The 17,285-nt window shown below is 38.0% G+C and overlaps 3 protein-coding genes across 3 annotated transcripts; 2 read left to right on the top strand and 1 right to left on the bottom strand.

The window, feature by feature from the left end:
- The first annotated feature begins 9 nt into the window (after positions 1–9).
- LOC5505966 (methyl-CpG-binding domain protein 2) lies at positions 10–2,684 on the top strand. Its single transcript, XM_032374310.2, has 2 exons — positions 10–308; positions 1,900–2,684. The coding sequence occupies exons 1-2, from the start codon at positions 193–195 to the stop codon at positions 2,567–2,569; spliced, it is 786 nt and encodes a 261-aa protein (XP_032230201.2). The 5' UTR covers positions 10–192; the 3' UTR covers positions 2,570–2,684.
- A 1,835-nt stretch (positions 2,685–4,519) lies between these two features.
- On the bottom strand, positions 4,520–7,513 carry LOC5505965 (60S ribosomal protein L36). Its single transcript, XM_001626656.3, has 4 exons — positions 7,387–7,513; positions 6,975–7,072; positions 5,554–5,688; positions 4,520–4,646 (listed from the first exon to the last, which is right to left on the bottom strand). Exons 2-4 carry the CDS (start codon positions 7,065–7,067, stop codon positions 4,554–4,556), a joined length of 321 nt encoding a protein of 106 aa, XP_001626706.1. The 5' UTR covers positions 7,068–7,072; positions 7,387–7,513; the 3' UTR covers positions 4,520–4,553.
- Positions 7,514–8,777: 1,264 nt separating this feature from the next.
- On the top strand, positions 8,778–16,856 carry LOC5505964 (major facilitator superfamily domain-containing protein 12). Its single transcript, XM_001626671.3, has 9 exons — positions 8,778–9,496; positions 11,031–11,148; positions 11,424–11,591; positions 13,110–13,202; positions 13,535–13,668; positions 14,069–14,198; positions 14,725–14,825; positions 15,489–15,616; positions 15,959–16,856. Exons 1-9 carry the CDS (start codon positions 9,021–9,023, stop codon positions 16,237–16,239), a joined length of 1,629 nt encoding a protein of 542 aa, XP_001626721.3. The 5' UTR covers positions 8,778–9,020; the 3' UTR covers positions 16,240–16,856.
- The last annotated feature ends 429 nt before the right edge of the window (positions 16,857–17,285 follow it).

Genomic DNA, 17,285 nt, shown 5'->3' with positions numbered 1-17,285 from the left:
TATATGGTAATCCTCGTTTTCGACGCCATATTGGTTTACCCTTGTCGGACAAGAGCAAGAAAGAGTTGCGTCAAATTTTTCTCATTTCGTGGTCATCATCAATTCATTTTGCCCTTTGGTTTACAAACTAACAGTTTGCCTGAGAGGAAAGTTTCAGCATTTTTCGTATCTTATGTCTTTCTGTTCGTCGTAATGGAAGAAAAGCCGGTTCGAGTCACTTGTCCCAGTTTGCCGAAAGGATGGCTACGAGAGATTGTTTTGAGAAAGTCTGGTGTTTCGGCCGGTAGATCCGACGTCTATTACTACAGGTAAGCTCAGTATAACTTGGTTATTATCTTTTTAATGCTCTCTTGGGTAAAAGGTCGGTGCACGGGTATTTTATTTTATCATGATGCTGATGGCGCTCGTCAAATAAGTACGCCACGGAAAAGAAATCAAAGGCATCTTATTTGCCTGTTCTTTGTATATTGAACAAAGTGATTTAGAGTAACTATTATACGCTGTGAATACGAAAAAAGGTTTAAAGAGAAAATATATCTTTAAAAAAATCGACAGTTTTAACTAAAATAAGCTCCATGATTTGTAAAAAACAGAAAAATTGGGGCTGTGATTTGTGTTCATGCATAAGTTGACAAATTTACCTTGCCTCAATAGTAAATTTAAACCTTGGTATAAATACCATTCAAAATTCTAGTTGTTTTGTCCTGTAGTTATCAAGTTTACGCTATGACTGCTAACCTCCGTCATACTTCTGTTGGTACTAGAACCGTTCAAGTTTTGCGACAGTTTGGTTGTACGCTCACATGCAAACAGGCTCAAGTTAGGGTCAGTAAAATAGTTATCCAACATTTGTGCCTGTTTGCTCAGAGTGTACAGGGCCCATTTGAACTCTGGATTCACTTGGTACAGACTATATATATATATATATATATAAAATATCAAAGTCCGAAAACAACTATATATATATATATAATAATAATCCAGTGATTCAAGTGGCATGGGACCAACAGCACTGGGGCAGACTATATTGCCCAGGGTGGGGTGATTGTCACTTCTTTTATGGTATAAAATTTCAACTAATTGCCATCCCTTAGGGGGTTTTGAAGGATTTTTCTGATTTTGCCATCTCTTAGGGTATAAAATTTGACCAACTGCTATTCCTAAGGGGATGTTTAACATTTTTTTCGATTCTGTTATCTCTTACAGTATAAGGTAATGGTACCTACTATCGTACTCTTAAGATTTAAGCTTTTATATCTCGCATACTAAACACAATTGAATCTTAGGTTTTACAGCTAGACATCACTGACAATTAAACATAATGATTCTACCTAGATAAAGAAAATTTGAATTTTTCGGTGTGTTTTCCTATTGTTTGATATATTTTTTTTTTGAGTGTCTGATGATAGGGCACTGTCCGATAATAGGTACCACTACCTTTAAATTAGGCCAATTGTTATTCCTAAGGGGAGGTTTAACCTTTTTTTTTCAATTTTGCCATCTCTTAGGGTTAAAAATTTCTTCAAGCACACCCAATTTGCTATCTATTGGGTAAGAATTTCTATTGACCACGCCCAAAGTGCCCTTCCTTAGGGTTAAAATTGATTATGCAGACAATCACCCCTGTCGGTTTTTATCGTAGTCCACCCCCCCAAGTGTTTTAACTACAAATTGAGGGCCCAAGTTGGCCAATTATGACTGAGCTTGCCTGTCACCTTATGTCTTGATGACGAGACCTTATGTCTATGATGATGAAATTCCAATATTTGTAACCATTCAATACCCCGTGTGATACATAACCAGTCCATAGAAAGAGTCTTCTATTAGTATTTTGGGCCTTTTATTATTGTTACAAATATCATTGACTTTATAAGGTTAACCTTACATCTTGTCTTCTAGCCCTGATGGAAAGAAATGTCGCTCTAAACCACAGCTTGAGAAGGAGCTCGGAGGAGTAGACCTGACGGACTTTGATTTCCGCAGTGGAACATTCTGTCGCCGTAGTAAACGTCAGAGGAGTCAACCCAATTTCTCCCGGGATCTGAATGGTGCAATTCCAAATTCTCCTGTTAGACAGTCTACAAAGTCATTCTCCAAACAACCAGTTTCTTACTATCCCGGCAGACAAGCCAAGAAGCAAAAGGTTGAGCCTATAAATTCCAAAATTGATAAAGAAAAACCGAAACAGCTGTTCTGGGAAAAACGAATTCAAGGGCTTACTGCTGTAAATGCTGAAGATGAAAGAAAGCTGGATGCATTCAATCTCGGCAAGACATTTCGGGTAATAGGTCCTGGCATGGATGAGAAAGCATTGGTCCATGCACTAGTCACAAATATACACACAAAGTCAAGCATTAAAGGTCAAAGCATGTCATTAGTTGCCCTAGAAAAACACCCTGAGATCTGGATCAATGTAGATCAACCCCCTTGTGCCCCGTTCGTTATAACGGATGCCGATATCAAAGCACAAGAGGAGCGAGTTTCAAGGCAAAGACAAAAGCTTGCAGAAGCTATAGCTGAACATAAGCAGCTTAAATACAAAAGCTTATTTATAACAGCAAGATCATAACAAGTGACTTCCTTACTGATTACTAATGGGATATTTTCTATATACATTTTGTAAAAAGATATAGCTGAAAAGGATGCAATAAAAGCTGCTGGATATTTTTTTCATCATCTCCAAACAGTATGGATTTGTAACAGGAGGGCTTCCAGCGAAATAAAAGAAGTAGTATTTAATAATCTTAGATTTACTTTTTTCTTCATCTTTTTTACTAATAGTAGTAAAATTTAAACCTGTAGATAAGTGAGTGGAAGCATAATATAATAATAATAATAGTTTATTACGACACTCTCGCAGACAAAAGTCTGAATTACAGTGAAGGGTCATGCACGCCACTTCTTTACACAATATTACTGAAATCGCACACTAACAAAATTAATAAACCTGTCTGTATTTCCTTGAAACCTATCGGTACGCATGTAGCCAGACCGGAGTGAGTAGCTATGGTTGACTTCTGTAACTTTAGGAATGATATAGCTTAGAGGAGGCGATATCTTCGCTTTGGTGACAAAACTCTCACAGAGGCTATCACGGCGAGCAGATAAGGACATGAGCCCTGCATTGGTAAGAGCCGTGCAATAATCAGTATGCGAGAAAATAATGCGCATCGCTCTCCTTTGCACCGCCTCCAGCAAATCTGATAGGAAAACTGGTAGACCTGCCCACACTGGTGCTGCATATTCTAGTACCGATCTTATCAACGCACAGTATATGCTTAGTAAGTTGCATATCTTTTCTCTAATTGTAAGAGCTCTTTCTCCCCTTTTTTATATTCTTTGGCCAACTTACTAAACAGCTAGCAGTAGGACACTTCGGATGGTAGGAGAATGTTATATTGAAGGAGGGAACCCTTCAGCCATCAATCTCATAGCTTTCAACTCAACTCATAGCTGTCATCACAACCCTTATTTTTTGTTAGAATGCTCATACATTCCCTGTATTCACCCGCATTATGTGCATATAAGTGCCCAGAGGATAAAACAAGCCTGTCAGCATATTGTGGACACCGTAACAAAGACTAGAGTTTTTGTGCTTTGTTGGTATTTTTGAAAACCAATACTTTCATAGCTCAATACGGGTCATTTTTATTTGGCTGAAAGTCCAGGAGATTTTTACAAGACCAAAATCTAAGAGACTCGGGGGAAAATAATCAGATTTGCACCAAAAATCAACCAAATATGTAAAAGCCAAATGGATAAATCAACCAGATACTAACTAGTCAACTGGATTTGTAACAAAAATCAATCAGATTTGTAACAACCTAAGGATTCCATCAAGTAACAACTTCATAACACAGGCGAAACATTCCAATATTCATTGAGTGCCTCTTGCAGTAACATCAAAATATTTTTCAGTACGTCTGAGTAAATACATTAGGACCTTGTTGACGATGACGGCAGAAAACAATGAGATTTGATTCAGAATTAAATAGCAGAACATAAAAATGCATTCTGTCTGATACATTTCAGCTGTTTTCTATAAAACCACAACATGAAAAATCCAACTTTCACGGTCACTCGAGGGTGCGGACGTTTGCAGTGTAAACTCCTCTAACCACGTTCGCAACTGTAGAAATGTAGTCCTTAGTTTATTTTTATCTATCTCTGACTATGTTTTGCTAATTCCATTGCAATTAAATCATATTTGAAAGCCACGCGCAAACACATCTTTTTCGATCTTGTTGTCTTAGCCGTCGTCCACAGTTGATTGCCCTTTCCCAGGAGACAAGGGTGGTGCAATGACATTTCATCAGCAAAAGTCCCCCATTATAAAACTTTCCCCCAAATTTAAGACCTTAAAAATGTGAAATAAGACCTGTGGGGACCATACATATGCTTATAGGGCAGAAACAGATTCCTATCATTTAGGGTGGATTGGAATCAGGTGATTTGTTGGATTCCTGTTATAACATGTTTTTCTTGTAGAAGAAAAATAACTAAATAAAGCCAGACAAACTTCAGCTTTCTGATGGCAGGTTTATTAGAATGTATTAGTGTTGCTGCTGTTGCTGTTGTTTCCTCATGGCAGCAAGGACGCTAGTGATCTCCTCACGCTTCCTCTTGCCACGGACATGGGTACCAAGCTACAAAATAAAACATAGCCAATCAGTATTTTAAGCACCAGGGCTACGATGGGTCACCATGAAGCCAGGCCTTGGCATGGTAAATAAATAACACTAATAAAAATTTGTCAGCATTACACAAAATTATTGGGCCAAGGGAAAGGATGAAAAGGATGATGTAGATTTGCTTTGAGCAATTTTTAACAATTTATTTCAAATATGTTTTAAAAAGCAAATATTACACCATATAAGCAAGGACAAGAAGTGTGTCATCTCATATTTATACAAGCCTCTCTAGTGTCCTGGTACTTATTCAATTTTGGGGTTATAAGAAGGAAAAGAGCTTCCAATTCAAGATTGAGCACATGCAACAGTCTTTGGCCCACTTCATATGAATGTGTATGTGATGTATTTATTTTAGAGCTAATGCATGAAACAGTATAAGTATATAAAGTGTGAAGCTGGAATTTGTTATTTTTATGGCCTGAGGGGAAGCTAATTGAATAGAGGTGCCAATTTGAAATCTAAGGGCTAGATCATGCCGGTATGTATGTTAATACAGAAACAAGAAGCCACTTCAGAAAAAATTATAGGCAAATTATATGACAAAAGTACAATGACTAAGATTTTTAGCAATATTTTTCACAGTAAAACTGTGGTGACCACACCAAATGTCACAGTTATTGCTGTTTTTGACTGAGGTAACCATGGTCAAATGATACTATAATTATTGGTGTTAATGTAGATCTACATGGATAAATAGAGTGTTTTTCAAAATCATGTGCAACAATATATAATTGTTAAAGTGTAATAGTCAAGCCAGAGCAAAAAGAGAACAAAGAGATTACAGTGTATAAGTACTAAATAAACTAAATAGTATTTCACAAGTTTTTTGAAAACCACTCTAATATCTAAAACAGCTTCTTACCCTCTTTTTGCAGAATTTAAGAGCACGCTTGTCCTTGCCAATTCTCAGCAATTCCATGACTCTCTTCTCATAGGGTGCAAAGCCAACAACTTCACGAACAACGTCGCGCACAAACTTCACCCTCTTATTGCTGGCCTAGAGGGAAAAAAATGTTATCATAACAATTTTCACAGCCACGTAATGTTCTTTTCTCTCAATTACAGTCACACTTGTTGAATTTAAATGAGTTCACTCCAGGCTTTTATTGTGATCTGTAGGCATGGACACACTTTTTAGCATTATTTTTGTCTTGACAAAAAACTGAACTGCTGATTTTATTCCGCTCTTATGTAGTAAGTGTTATGAACATTGAAAATACAAAAAAGAATGTTGATTTAAATTGAACGGATTAGATAGTTTAGACAATTGTTTAGTTGAGTTACCACGGCTTCCTCTATTTTGAGCACAGCCGCCCTTTCCTATGATTAGACTGATAAGATTTATTGTAGTTTACGCATTTCCCTTTGAGTAAGAGTTTAGGAATGAGGCACGTCCTACTTTAGGACACGTCCCACCTGCCAGTACCCATTTAGCAATCTTTAAGAGTTGAGCAGAGAAACCGAAGAGAGAAGAGTTGAGTTGAGAGCCAGAGAAGCAGAGTTAGAAGAAGTCAGAGTAAAGTTTGAAGAGTTACAAGCTTACTTGGAGTTGTATTTCTTTAAGCCCCGGAGACGAGATCAGACGTAAGTTGAATTTGTAAATATTGATTTAGCCTTTTTGCGATTTACAGAACTGCCTGTAGTCCTTAGGTTTTTATCCTAAATTTGTGAATTGTTAATTACTTCATAGTTATCACCGCATGTGTTCGATAGTTGGACGAGTTGATTGTAATAAACGCTGTTAAATCAAGCTTGGATGACTGTTTTACACTGTGGTTGACACTAAAACGAGCCCACTGCACACTTCCCACAAGTCGCTGCTTTGGAACCGCTTATAGTAAGCATTCACATTACATCCTTATGTTATGTTGATGTGTGCAAGACACTTTATTGATTCTTAAATGTATTCAACGAAACATCATGCCAAAACAAATTCGTACTTCTCGACTACAAACGGCTGGCAAAGGCAGTTTGTTTGACAATGTAAATCAGACACACACTAAACACTTCAGCAATAGAAACATAGCGATTCAAAACTGAGTAAAATATGGTGAAATTTAACATAAATTTTGAAATATGAGGGTTCCTATTCCACAACCAATTATGCCATTATTTTCAATTTCCTCTTTCTGAAGAAAGAGGAAAAAATGGAAAAAAGGAGAAAAAATGGATTCTTAACATTGCTTACATAAATGATTACACAAGACAAAGAAGGTAATGCTCAAAAGAACTATTATTGACGGTATATCTTTAGCTCAGGGGATGTTCTTGTCTTGTACATACCCCCTTTCTTCTGGAAGGCTTGGGTTTTGTGACATTCTTTGTAACCTTGTGGCCTTTCTGGAGGCCGACGGCCATTTCGACTTTAGGTGCCATGTTAACTGGAGAAAAGTAAGAGTTTGAGAAACATCCAAGGTATTAACGACTGCTGATAACGTTCAATGATATAAAAAACATAAGGCGACGCATTATATACTCGTAAGAGACTTAATATGCTAAGAATTACAAAATAAGGCAGAAATGGTTCGGCTGCACACTGCATAGCAACTTTAAAAACACACGGATTATTAGTACTCTGATACGGCATTACTTAGATATACTAACACAAATTTCAAAACAGGGTGTTACTTTATCAGAATAAGAAAGTTTAGGTAAAAAATGTGGGACGATGGATACAAAATCCATCGGATTTTACCTTGGTCTTGATTCGAACCCAAGATGGCCGAATGCACAAACTGAGAGGAAGAGCCCACATGCAATCGAGAATTTGACCAGCGGTCGCTTACTGTGGGCTACCTGTGTTATAAGGACAAAATGGGGAAATTCAGGTATGATAATATAAAAACAAAAACCGTTGAGAAAGGGTTACTTAGGAATAACTAAGGATTGCTTCCCTTGAAGCTCGCAGTATTTATATATTCCCTAGGCAATGCGGGACTTGAATCTCGCTCGCTTTTAGTAGTTTCATTTGTTTACCTAGGCTTTTGTGGAAAGGGGGGGGGATGGCAGAATATTACAAGTTATATCCCAGTGATGAATTTTTACGCGCGCTCATTGGTCAATACGGGTCACGCGCACATTTTCACAGGACAAATATCAGTCGATAACGTCCAGGCAAAGTGATATCTGTCCTGTGAACATTTTTGTGCAGTCAAAGCTCGCTTTTCGTCTGCTAAATAGCTCCTCAAACAAACACCATGGTTTTCAAAACGCTATAACGGCAAAGAAGGAATGTTTTTTTTTTTCATAGGACTATCATCAATGTATTTTTTTAGAATTTATCCTGATAAGGGGAAAGAAAAAGCAATGACAAAGAACTTCACAACAGCGCGCGCTCGTGGCGTCATTCCCGTGCACGTCAGCGCGCGCGCAGAAGACATTCCAAAATTGAAAACTTTTCCTTTATTTTCTATTCCAGCTCTCAGCAGAACAATAAAAAAACAGTCTACGTGTAAATCCATCAGTTGAAATGCATGTTTTGAGCTTGTAGTTTTTGTTCTAATAAAAAAAAAATGTTACATGAATTGTTATCTTTCGCGAATGGCAAAAATTCCAGTGCACGTCAGCGCGCGCAGAATACACTTTTCGCATTTCCAGTGTAGTCACTGGGATATAAAATAAATAAACCCACTCTTTGGCTCACTTTAATATCGGCCGATAATGTCCTCTCATGACACTGCAAAATAAAAACCGGTTCAGTCATGAATAATAAATACAGGTTTCGCGTGAACTGCGTGCTCCCGTGCACCCGACTCGCTTGTCTAAACACTGCTAAAATATTCTTTTGATTCAAATCTCGTGACCTTTTTCAGCGGTACCATTTTGAAAGGCCATGATTCGAAATAATCTCGTTATGCCATTAGGGATTTCATTAGGGAGGGGAGATGGAAAGTGTATTTCCTACAGGACTCTCCAGCACTTTTAGAACCTTCCGAAAATTGTTAATGCTATTTATATTTGAAGTTACAACTCTTTTTAAATTATTTCATTGCACAATATTGGGTTAAACATATATCGATTATAGGCTCGCTTTTGTTGTTACAACGTTTCGCATCAACCCTCCCCCGATTGGATGTTTTGTCACACGTCAGACTTTTTTGACGTGATAAACATGTGATGTTTGGTCGCTTCTCATATGACTTCGTGCTACATAAAACCAAGTTCACCCTGAAAACATGCAAACAAAAAACATGGAACCGTCTTTGTCAAACAGCTTAAGAGATAAGTTAACCTCTTAGATGTTTTTTTTAAGCCAAGAAATACAAACTTTAAAAGTGGAGACACAGAAGAGCAAGATTTTATTGATGTGAAGAAGAGTAGAGGATACTTATGGACGGCATTTCACCGAACTCGCTCTCCTTTCGGGCAAAATTTTGCTATGGAGTGGGTCATATACTCAACGATCTGTGTGCCTCGATGTGGTTTACTTATCTTCTTGTCTATCTTCATAAAGTCGTCAAGTTTTCTAATCTCGCAGCCGGGGCATTACTGCTGATCGGCCAAGTAGCGGACGCTATAGCTACCCCAATTGTTGGAATCGAATCGGACAGAACTCATAACTGTGCCTATGGAAGACGGAAAATATGGCATTTGATTGGGGTTCTCTGTGTAACATTGACTTTCCCGTTTATTTTTAATTTATGTATAACTTGCGAGAACTCTTCGACGTGGGCGCTATTTGTGTATTACACCCCGTTCATAATAATCTTCCAGTTTGGTTGGGCTTCTACGCAGATATCTCATTTGTCGCTCATCCCAGAACTCACAAGCGACGAACACGCTAAAACCACACTCAACACGATAAGGTGTGTAGATAAGAAAGGGGTGCCGTTAGGAACCGACCGTTTAATATTTGACGGGGGGAGTGGCTAATGTTTTTTGCTTGAAATTTTTTCACTGACATTCTTGCTGTTCGATTTTTTTTTCCGAAGGTGGTGGTATTTTTGTCTGCCAGTCTCTGCTTTTTTTAAAGGGCCTGAGGCTTGCTCAAATTCTCTGTTTGGGAATCATCCACTCCCCCTGTCCAAAATCAAATTGTTTGTCCCTTAGCCCAACACAATATGGTGTGCAGATAAAAAAGGGGTCTTGTCCTGTGTAGATGGGAGTTGTTAGCTCAACACAATATGGTGTGTAGAAAACAGTGATGGATTGTCATCTTAACAGGATCAAGTATGTAGATAAGAGATTAGATTATAGTTAAGTGTATTGTCAGCTCACAGCCTGGAAAGTCCCCTACTTAACTTGAAGGTCCGATCTAATGGAGAAAAATTTAGTACCACTGCGAGCTAGGATTAGCTACCTAAGAGAAAATAGTCTGCTAATAACTAAATGAACTAAAAAAAAAAACTAAATGAACCCCCCCCCCCCCCCCCCGCCTAGGCCTGGCTTAACGCAATAAGGTGTAATATAATAGAGATGTAAAGTAAGCACAACATGATAATATGTGTAGATAAAAGAGCTGTGTTTTCAGATCAACAGGATACAGTGTGTAGATGAGAGAGATGTATGTCAGCTTAGTAATGTGTGTGGTTAAGAGAGGTGTGTATTGTCAGGTCAACACAATAAGGTGTGTAGATGAGAGAGACAGATGTTAGCTTAGTTTTGTGTGTGGTTGAGGGAGGTGTGTTGTCAGGTCAACAGGATAAGGTGTGTAGATGAGAGAGATGTATGTCAGCTTAGTAATGTGTGTAGATAAGAGAAATGTATGTAAGCTCAGTGATGTGTGTGGATAAGAGTGCTGTGTTGTCAGGTCAACAGGATAAGGTGTGTAGATGAGAGGGATGCATGTCAGCTTAGTAAAAGTGTGTAGATGAGAGAGATGTATGTCAGCTTAGTAATGTGTGTAGATAAGAGAGCTGTCTTGTCAGATCTACAGGATAAGGTGTGTAGATGAGAGAGATGTATGGCAGCTTAGTAATGTGTGTAGATGAGAGAGATGTATGGCAGCTTAGTAATGTGTGTAGATGAGAGAGATGTATGTCAGCTTAGTGATTTGTGTAGATGAGAGAGATGTATGTCAGCTTAGTAATGTGTGTAGATGAGAGAGATGTATGTCAGCTTAGTGATGTGTTTGGTTGATAGAGGTGTGTTGTTAGCCTTTCCATTTGTTTGAAATCAATAATGGTCAAACCAGAGAGGGCAAATAGGTTAAGTGGTTCAGGTACTAGGTCCCCTATGACCAGGTTTGGGGTAGGGGGAAAGGGGTCTTATTCTCCCGGTAATTTTCGCTGGCAAAAAGGAAACAGCATTTCTCAGTGTCAATAACTTTCTTGTTGACAAAAGCAACAGCTTAAAATGAGTTTCAATGTAATGGTTAATATGTTTTGCTTGTTTCTCTAGATATGGCTGCACAGTTACATCTAATATTTTTGTCTTCTGTGTTGCGTGGTTTTTATTTGAAACTGTGGGAGCTAAAGACACAGATAATCTCTCACAGAAGGATGCTCCAGCCTTTACGGTAACTACACAAGGATCGTCTTGACATATTTGTGCCTGTTATCGGAAATAGACAGTATGTTATGATTACCCAACATTTTTATGCAATTTCGCTTGAATCAGACATTCTAGTCTGTAGTTCAATACATGTCTGTTTAATAGACTAATACTGTTGATCCACATCTTTACAGGTGAGGTTCCACTATCTGGGTCATGGATCACAAGAATGCCAACTAAAAACCCACTAAATGTCGAGGTTGAGTGTATTTTCTAAACTAAAATGTTTTTTTTTTTTAGTATCTAGTGTTTGTGTTGGTCGGCACCGGCCTTGTGTTCATGGTAATATTCCATGCTGGTGTTAAAGAACCTCATAGGACTTGTACATATGCCTTGGCATCGTGCAAGAAAAGCAAGCGATCTGCATCTAACTGGACTTCATGGTTTAGAGAACGTCAGTTCTACCAGGTAAACATCAAACTAGTAGGGGACTTTATTAGGCTTTATTATCAGACTCCAACATATCAGAATGTATCAATTTCCTCATGCAATAACAGCACCAGGGATGAAAGAAGGATTTTTTGAATGGTGATTCAATTTGTGGAAACTTATCAAAAAGTTTTCCTTAGAAATGCTGCACCTAAGAAAAAAGCACCCCGACCAGCATATTAGCCCAGAATGAATATTGAAATAATCAATCAACAATCCCTTGTTTGAAAAAATAATTCATTGCTTATATGTGAAGAGCCAAAGGCAGAGTCTTAAAGTCCATATAACCTTTCAGAGTTGATAGACTTTGTCAATTCTTTATATTTTCATCTTCCAAATGGTATGTGGTTCGTATGGACCCTATAAAACATGCGTCCGCGCGAATAACTCAAATCTGTAATATTGAGGTATTTTGGTCAACCTTCGGAAAAAAGGCCGTGAACTGAATGGCCCGGGTCCAGTCATTTGTGACGTAGATCGAGATGTCAACCAAATTACATGAGAAAACATATGCGCGCACTAAACCGGTTCCCGTCTTTGTTTCTTCTTAGTTATTGCTGAAGAACGTTGTGTGGTTACAACTTTTACCGCCATCTTTATATCTCAACCTGGTAGTCAAATGATTATTTAACTTCGGCGAACAAATCTGCAAAATTTAGCAGATCTTTTTTAGTCTTTTGAATTGTTTTTGCATTGTGCGCGCGTGCTACATTCGCAAGTCAAGAATGACTACATTCTCACGAGCGCGCGCTGTTTTTGAAACCTACAACAAAACGATATTTTCTTTTTACGCATACAATTATCGTCTTTAAACTATTCTTCGCTTCATTGTGGGTAGCATTGCAATAGAAAACACTTCACCAATATTTTGTGGTATTTCCGTCTCTGAATTTTATTGGATTTAAGGAAAATACGTTGTTTCAGATTTTCCCGCCAAAACTTGAAATTATTCACTCGATTCAATCTTCTTTCGTGCGGCCAGGATCTGTAGAAAATTAAAATTTCAATCAAATTCAATTCCCTTATCAAAATTTGAAATTTTATCTATGCTTTGTTTTGCAGGATTGCATACCTGCCAATTCTCCCGGTTTTCGTGGGAGACTCCCGGTTTTTGGCCTTCATCTCCCCCGCCAAAAAAATTGAAACTTCCTATACATTTACTGTAATCTCCCAGGAAAATTCATCGAGAATTTGTCATACAGTTCCTGTATTTGAAGCACAATTTCCCGGTTTTTGTGCTTTCTAGGTTGGCAAGTATGGATTGATATAAGTGAAAGGTTTTAAGAACTTTAAGTGGCTTATATGATCAGCTTTTTAAATAGGAAGTTAAGAATAGAAGTGTCTTCAAAAAGGCAACATCCTGGTAGTCAACTCTGCCAAATGTTCATCTTGATTATCACTTCTCCAGTCTTTGCTGGAGACTTTGTTTTCAAAGAGATATGGCTGTCAATGTGGCTGTCGAGTGATTATCTTTGTTATTTTGCTGTGATACTGTAGGTTGGCCTGTTATACATGTGTACTCGTTTGATTGTCAACATCACACAAGTCTATCTGCCAATGTACCTTATCTCATCCCTAGAGCTGCCCAAGGTAAATCAGCTGCATTAACTTTTTTACTAAACCATAAACATTTCCATCAAAAAAAATTACCATATCTTCTGATAGTTTAGAAGGCTTTATATAGTGGTAGACTTTGACGTGAGTTTTGCATTCTATAATTGGCTCTATCATCGTGTACCAGTTAATGTGTGCATAATGCTGATAAGCCATTGTTTTACCCATGTCTTAGTTCAGGACTTGTTTTTTTTATGACGACACAACCCTATAATTGCATTCTATAATTTCAAGGTTTAAGTATATCTTAATTTATCTGTGACTAGAGGTCTTCAAAAGCATTATGTAATGAATATTCTTCTTTTCAGAGCACAATTGCCATTATGCCCCTGATTGTCTTTAGCAGTGGATTTGTTGCTACATTCATGGCCAAGCCAACCATTCATTATCTGGGGAGAAAGGGCACTCATCTGATAGGGCTCATAATCATACTGGGTGTCAGGTATGTACTGAAGGCACTCATTTGATGGCTTATTATCATACTGAGTGTTAGGTATGTGCTGAAAGGGCACTCATCTCATAGGGCCATTATCATACTGGGTGTAAGGTATAAACTGAAAGGGCACTCATCTCATAGGGCCATTATCATACTTGGTGTTAGGTATGTACTGAAAGGGCACTCATCTGATAGGGCTCATAATCATACTGGGTGTTAGGTATTTACTAAAGGGCACTCATCTCATAGGGTTCATTATTATACTGAATGTTAGGTATGTAAATTATAATTTACTGCAATTTCTAAGTGGCAGTATAGGCTAAATTATTTACCAAATTTAATTTGGTGGTTTATGTCTGGCCGTGTTGGTTCCATCTTGTGAAGTAAGTTTCTGCATTTTTTTCAGTGTTTGGTTTTGGTTCCTTACTCCAAACACCAGCCAGATATATGGCACCAGTGTTTTCCTTGGGATTGGTGGCTCGTTGCTATTGGTTACAGCACTTACTCTTACAGCAGATCTGATTGGCAACAATAAGGTAAGAATGACAATAGAATAAAGTCAAAAAAATGATCAATGGAGAGATCAGGGGGAGGGGGGGGGTTCTTCCCATGTCGTCAAGGGATGCTTGTCATATTTTTTAGGGGTCAAGATCCGGCCTCAGGTTTTTTTAAAGGGGGTATCCGAGAGAAAATAGCTTTTCTCTTAGAAATCGTTTTTCTTAGGGTTTCTGAGGTATTTTCTAGGGAAGCAATTTTTGGTCGTGCGGTATTTTAAAAGGGAATTTTTTCCATTTTCCAACGAGCATCCCTTTCACTTTTACCCTGTAGAACTCCCCCCGGGGTGGAGATAATGAAAAAGATGAATGAATAACTACTAGCCAGATATACTTCACCTAAAAAAAAACAATATTGGTACTTATGAATTGCAGCCCCCATACACATTCAGGATTACAATTTTATTCCCCTGTACATTTTTCGTTTAAAACCAATAAACGAAAGAAATAACAGAACCTTAAATATAAACATCTCTTCAAAAGATGTTAATTTTTTGTTTGTTGACAGGAAACTGGAGCATTTGTGTATGGAGCCATGAGTTTTGTGGACAAGTTGTCCAATGGAATTGCAGTTCAACTGATCCAGGCCCTTCACCCGTGCAGAGATGAGTAAGGAGCTTTAGATTGGAGACGTACAGTGTTTGTGGCTATGTTCTGATTGTTGCTAATGATATACAGTAGATGATTATGATGTTGACGATGATGTGGATGATCTATACTATAGGTGATGATGATGACCATGGTGATTATGACGATGATGATAGTGTTGATAATATATATTTACTGTGGGCGATGATGATGATGACAAAGGTGATAATGATGGTGACAAAGGTGATAATGATGGTTATAAAAATTCTTCATATTATTATTATTACATTGATGGTGCTGATGATTATATATAATGAGATGCTGATTATGGTAATGATGATGATGGATAGTGGTGGTAATTAAGATTATGATGGTGGTGATAATGATGGTTATGCAGGGCAGATACCCAGGGAGGGGGGGGGGGGAGATTGGAAAGATATCCACCCACCTTTTTGAGTAAAAAAAATTCCTTTCTCTTTGTTTTGTATAAGGTAACAATTGAATTTTCATACTTGTGCCCAGCCCCTCTAATCTCTAAGCCACCTTTGCTAATGACTGTGTGTAATGACTGTGTGTAATGACTGTGTGTAATGACTGTGTGTAATGACTGTGTGTAATGACTGTGTGTAATGACTGTGTGTAATGACTGTGTGTAATGACTGTGTGTAATGATTGTGTCTGCAGGGTGTGTTGTCATGAGTGTAAGGTCTTCTACCGCTGGGTGATGGTGTGTGTGGCAGGGGGTGCTGCCATTGTGGCTCTGCTAGCCCTCCTCTCCCTAGCCAAGACAACAGTTGGAGCATCTGACTCGGGTAAAAGATATTCTAGCGATTTCTTACCAAAACAAAAGGCCCAAATAGTCGTGATTGTAAACCAGTAGAATAAATACAATGCACAACTGGATACTCTGCCAATTTTTTGTCTTAAATAAGACTCAACAGTTGCTTTTAGACACTGATGAAGAGGCATTAGCCTTGAAACGTCTGTATGTTAACAACATTATTAGCGCTGTAAACAAACATTTGAACAAAATATAATGTTGATAATACAATCCCAATAATCAAAGTCTTTAGAAATGTTTTTTTTTATAAAAAATATTTTACTCAAAGCTAATTTCTTGACATTGGACGTAATTGTGTGTGTTTTTCTTACAGATGAGAACGATCTAAACACAAGCAGTAGTGAAAAACTCCTCAGCAGTGGAAGAGAGTGCAGTACACTTTCAGATTCCATAAACGGGACAACAGCCATGCCTCACACCCTCACACCCTATGACCCACCAACATGCTATAAATACGGAACCATACAGTATGATTCAGATAAAAACTGCAAAATGAAGGAGCCTGCAGTGGCTTGTAACCAGCTAGAGCATTCAATACGCTCGGCCCACTCCATAAACTCTGTGAACACTGATCAGGATGAGAGGGGGAGATGAAGCCTAGAGAAATATGAGCTTCATATTGATGGAGAACTCATGGCCAGGAAATTGGCCAGAGGGTCTATGGCCAGTGTACTGCTCAGAGCACCTACATATGCCCAGGATATTGACCAGGTAGTTTATTGCAAGGATATTGACCAAGTGATCTATGTCCAGGATATTGAGCAGTTTGTCTATGACCAGGATATTAACCATGTGGTCTATGGCTAGGATATTGACCAGGTGTTCTATGGCCAGGATATTTGCCAGGTTGTCTACGACCAGGACATTGACCAGGTGGTCTATGGCTAAGCTTCAGGTGAAATGATTTGGTCTACTTTGTAGATTGTCCCATTTTTTGTCCCCTATAGCTGCAATGCACAAATTTTTCTTTTATTTTCAAGGACTGCTATGTCTGAAGGAGTTTCTCCTAACCCTCCATGGTTAATGCTCTTTAACAGGCTCCTAAAACTAAAAAACCTGGACATTCCTAGCTGTAAATGTTTCCATACAGATGATAACATTTTTGACAACATTTATAAATAGATAGGCATTTGCTTTTTTCTGTTCTCTTCCTGTGAAGGCTTTTATTTTTTTTTATAAAAATGTATCATGGGATTTGGGCAGGGTATCCACATTTTTTTAAAGAAGAAAAAATATAAATTAAAATAGCATAGCAAAATATTGTTGTTTAGTGTGCAAAACATTAACAAAACCTTAAGAAAAGACTTGAAAATAATATATATAACATAGTTTTTTTGATAGAACAGTTATTATGATAACAAGTTGTGCATTGCTATGTACATAATGTAGCCATGTATTGTTATGTCAGAACTTCCCAGAGCTGTATCAGGCAACGTAATATTCAGGGGGGGGGGCACAATACAGAAACATATTGAAAGAAAATATTGGGGGCAACAGCCACGCCCCTACTGGTAATTTCCTTATAATGTTTGAAAATATTTGGGAGGCACATGCCCCTAGTGACCCACCCCCTGCTATGGCCCTGCTTTTGATAGACATTTTTTACAGAAGAAAAAAAAATAGCATATATATCAAGTCAA

The sequence above is a fragment of the Nematostella vectensis genome, chromosome 5 (assembly GCF_932526225.1).
Source record: "Nematostella vectensis chromosome 5, jaNemVect1.1, whole genome shotgun sequence".
Taxonomy (NCBI): domain Eukaryota; kingdom Metazoa; phylum Cnidaria; class Anthozoa; order Actiniaria; family Edwardsiidae; genus Nematostella; species Nematostella vectensis.
The sequence above is the reverse complement of the archived record's forward strand: the minus strand, read 5'-3'. Positions and strand labels throughout refer to the sequence as shown.

Coding starts and splice junctions, on each gene's coding strand:
- LOC5505965 (XM_001626656.3), bottom strand. CDS start 7,067: ATGGCACCTAAAGTCGAAATGGCCGTCGGCCTCCAGAAAGGCCACAAG. Junction 5,689..6,974: donor AGCCTTCCAGAAGAAAGGGG/GTATGTACAAGA, acceptor TTTTCCCTCTAG/GCCAGCAATAAGAGGGTGAA. Junction 4,647..5,553: donor TTAAATTCTGCAAAAAGAGG/GTAAGAAGCTGT, acceptor TTTATTTTGTAG/CTTGGTACCCATGTCCGTGG.
- LOC5505966 (XM_032374310.2), top strand. CDS start 193: ATGGAAGAAAAGCCGGTTCGAGTCACTTGTCCCAGTTTGCCGAAAGGA. Junction 309..1,899: donor TCCGACGTCTATTACTACAG/GTAAGCTCAGTA, acceptor CTTGTCTTCTAG/CCCTGATGGAAAGAAATGTC.
- LOC5505964 (XM_001626671.3), top strand. CDS start 9,021: ATGGACGGCATTTCACCGAACTCGCTCTCCTTTCGGGCAAAATTTTGC. Junction 11,592..13,109: donor GAGAACGTCAGTTCTACCAG/GTAAACATCAAA, acceptor GTGATACTGTAG/GTTGGCCTGTTATACATGTG. Junction 14,826..15,488: donor CTTCACCCGTGCAGAGATGA/GTAAGGAGCTTT, acceptor TTGTGTCTGCAG/GGTGTGTTGTCATGAGTGTA.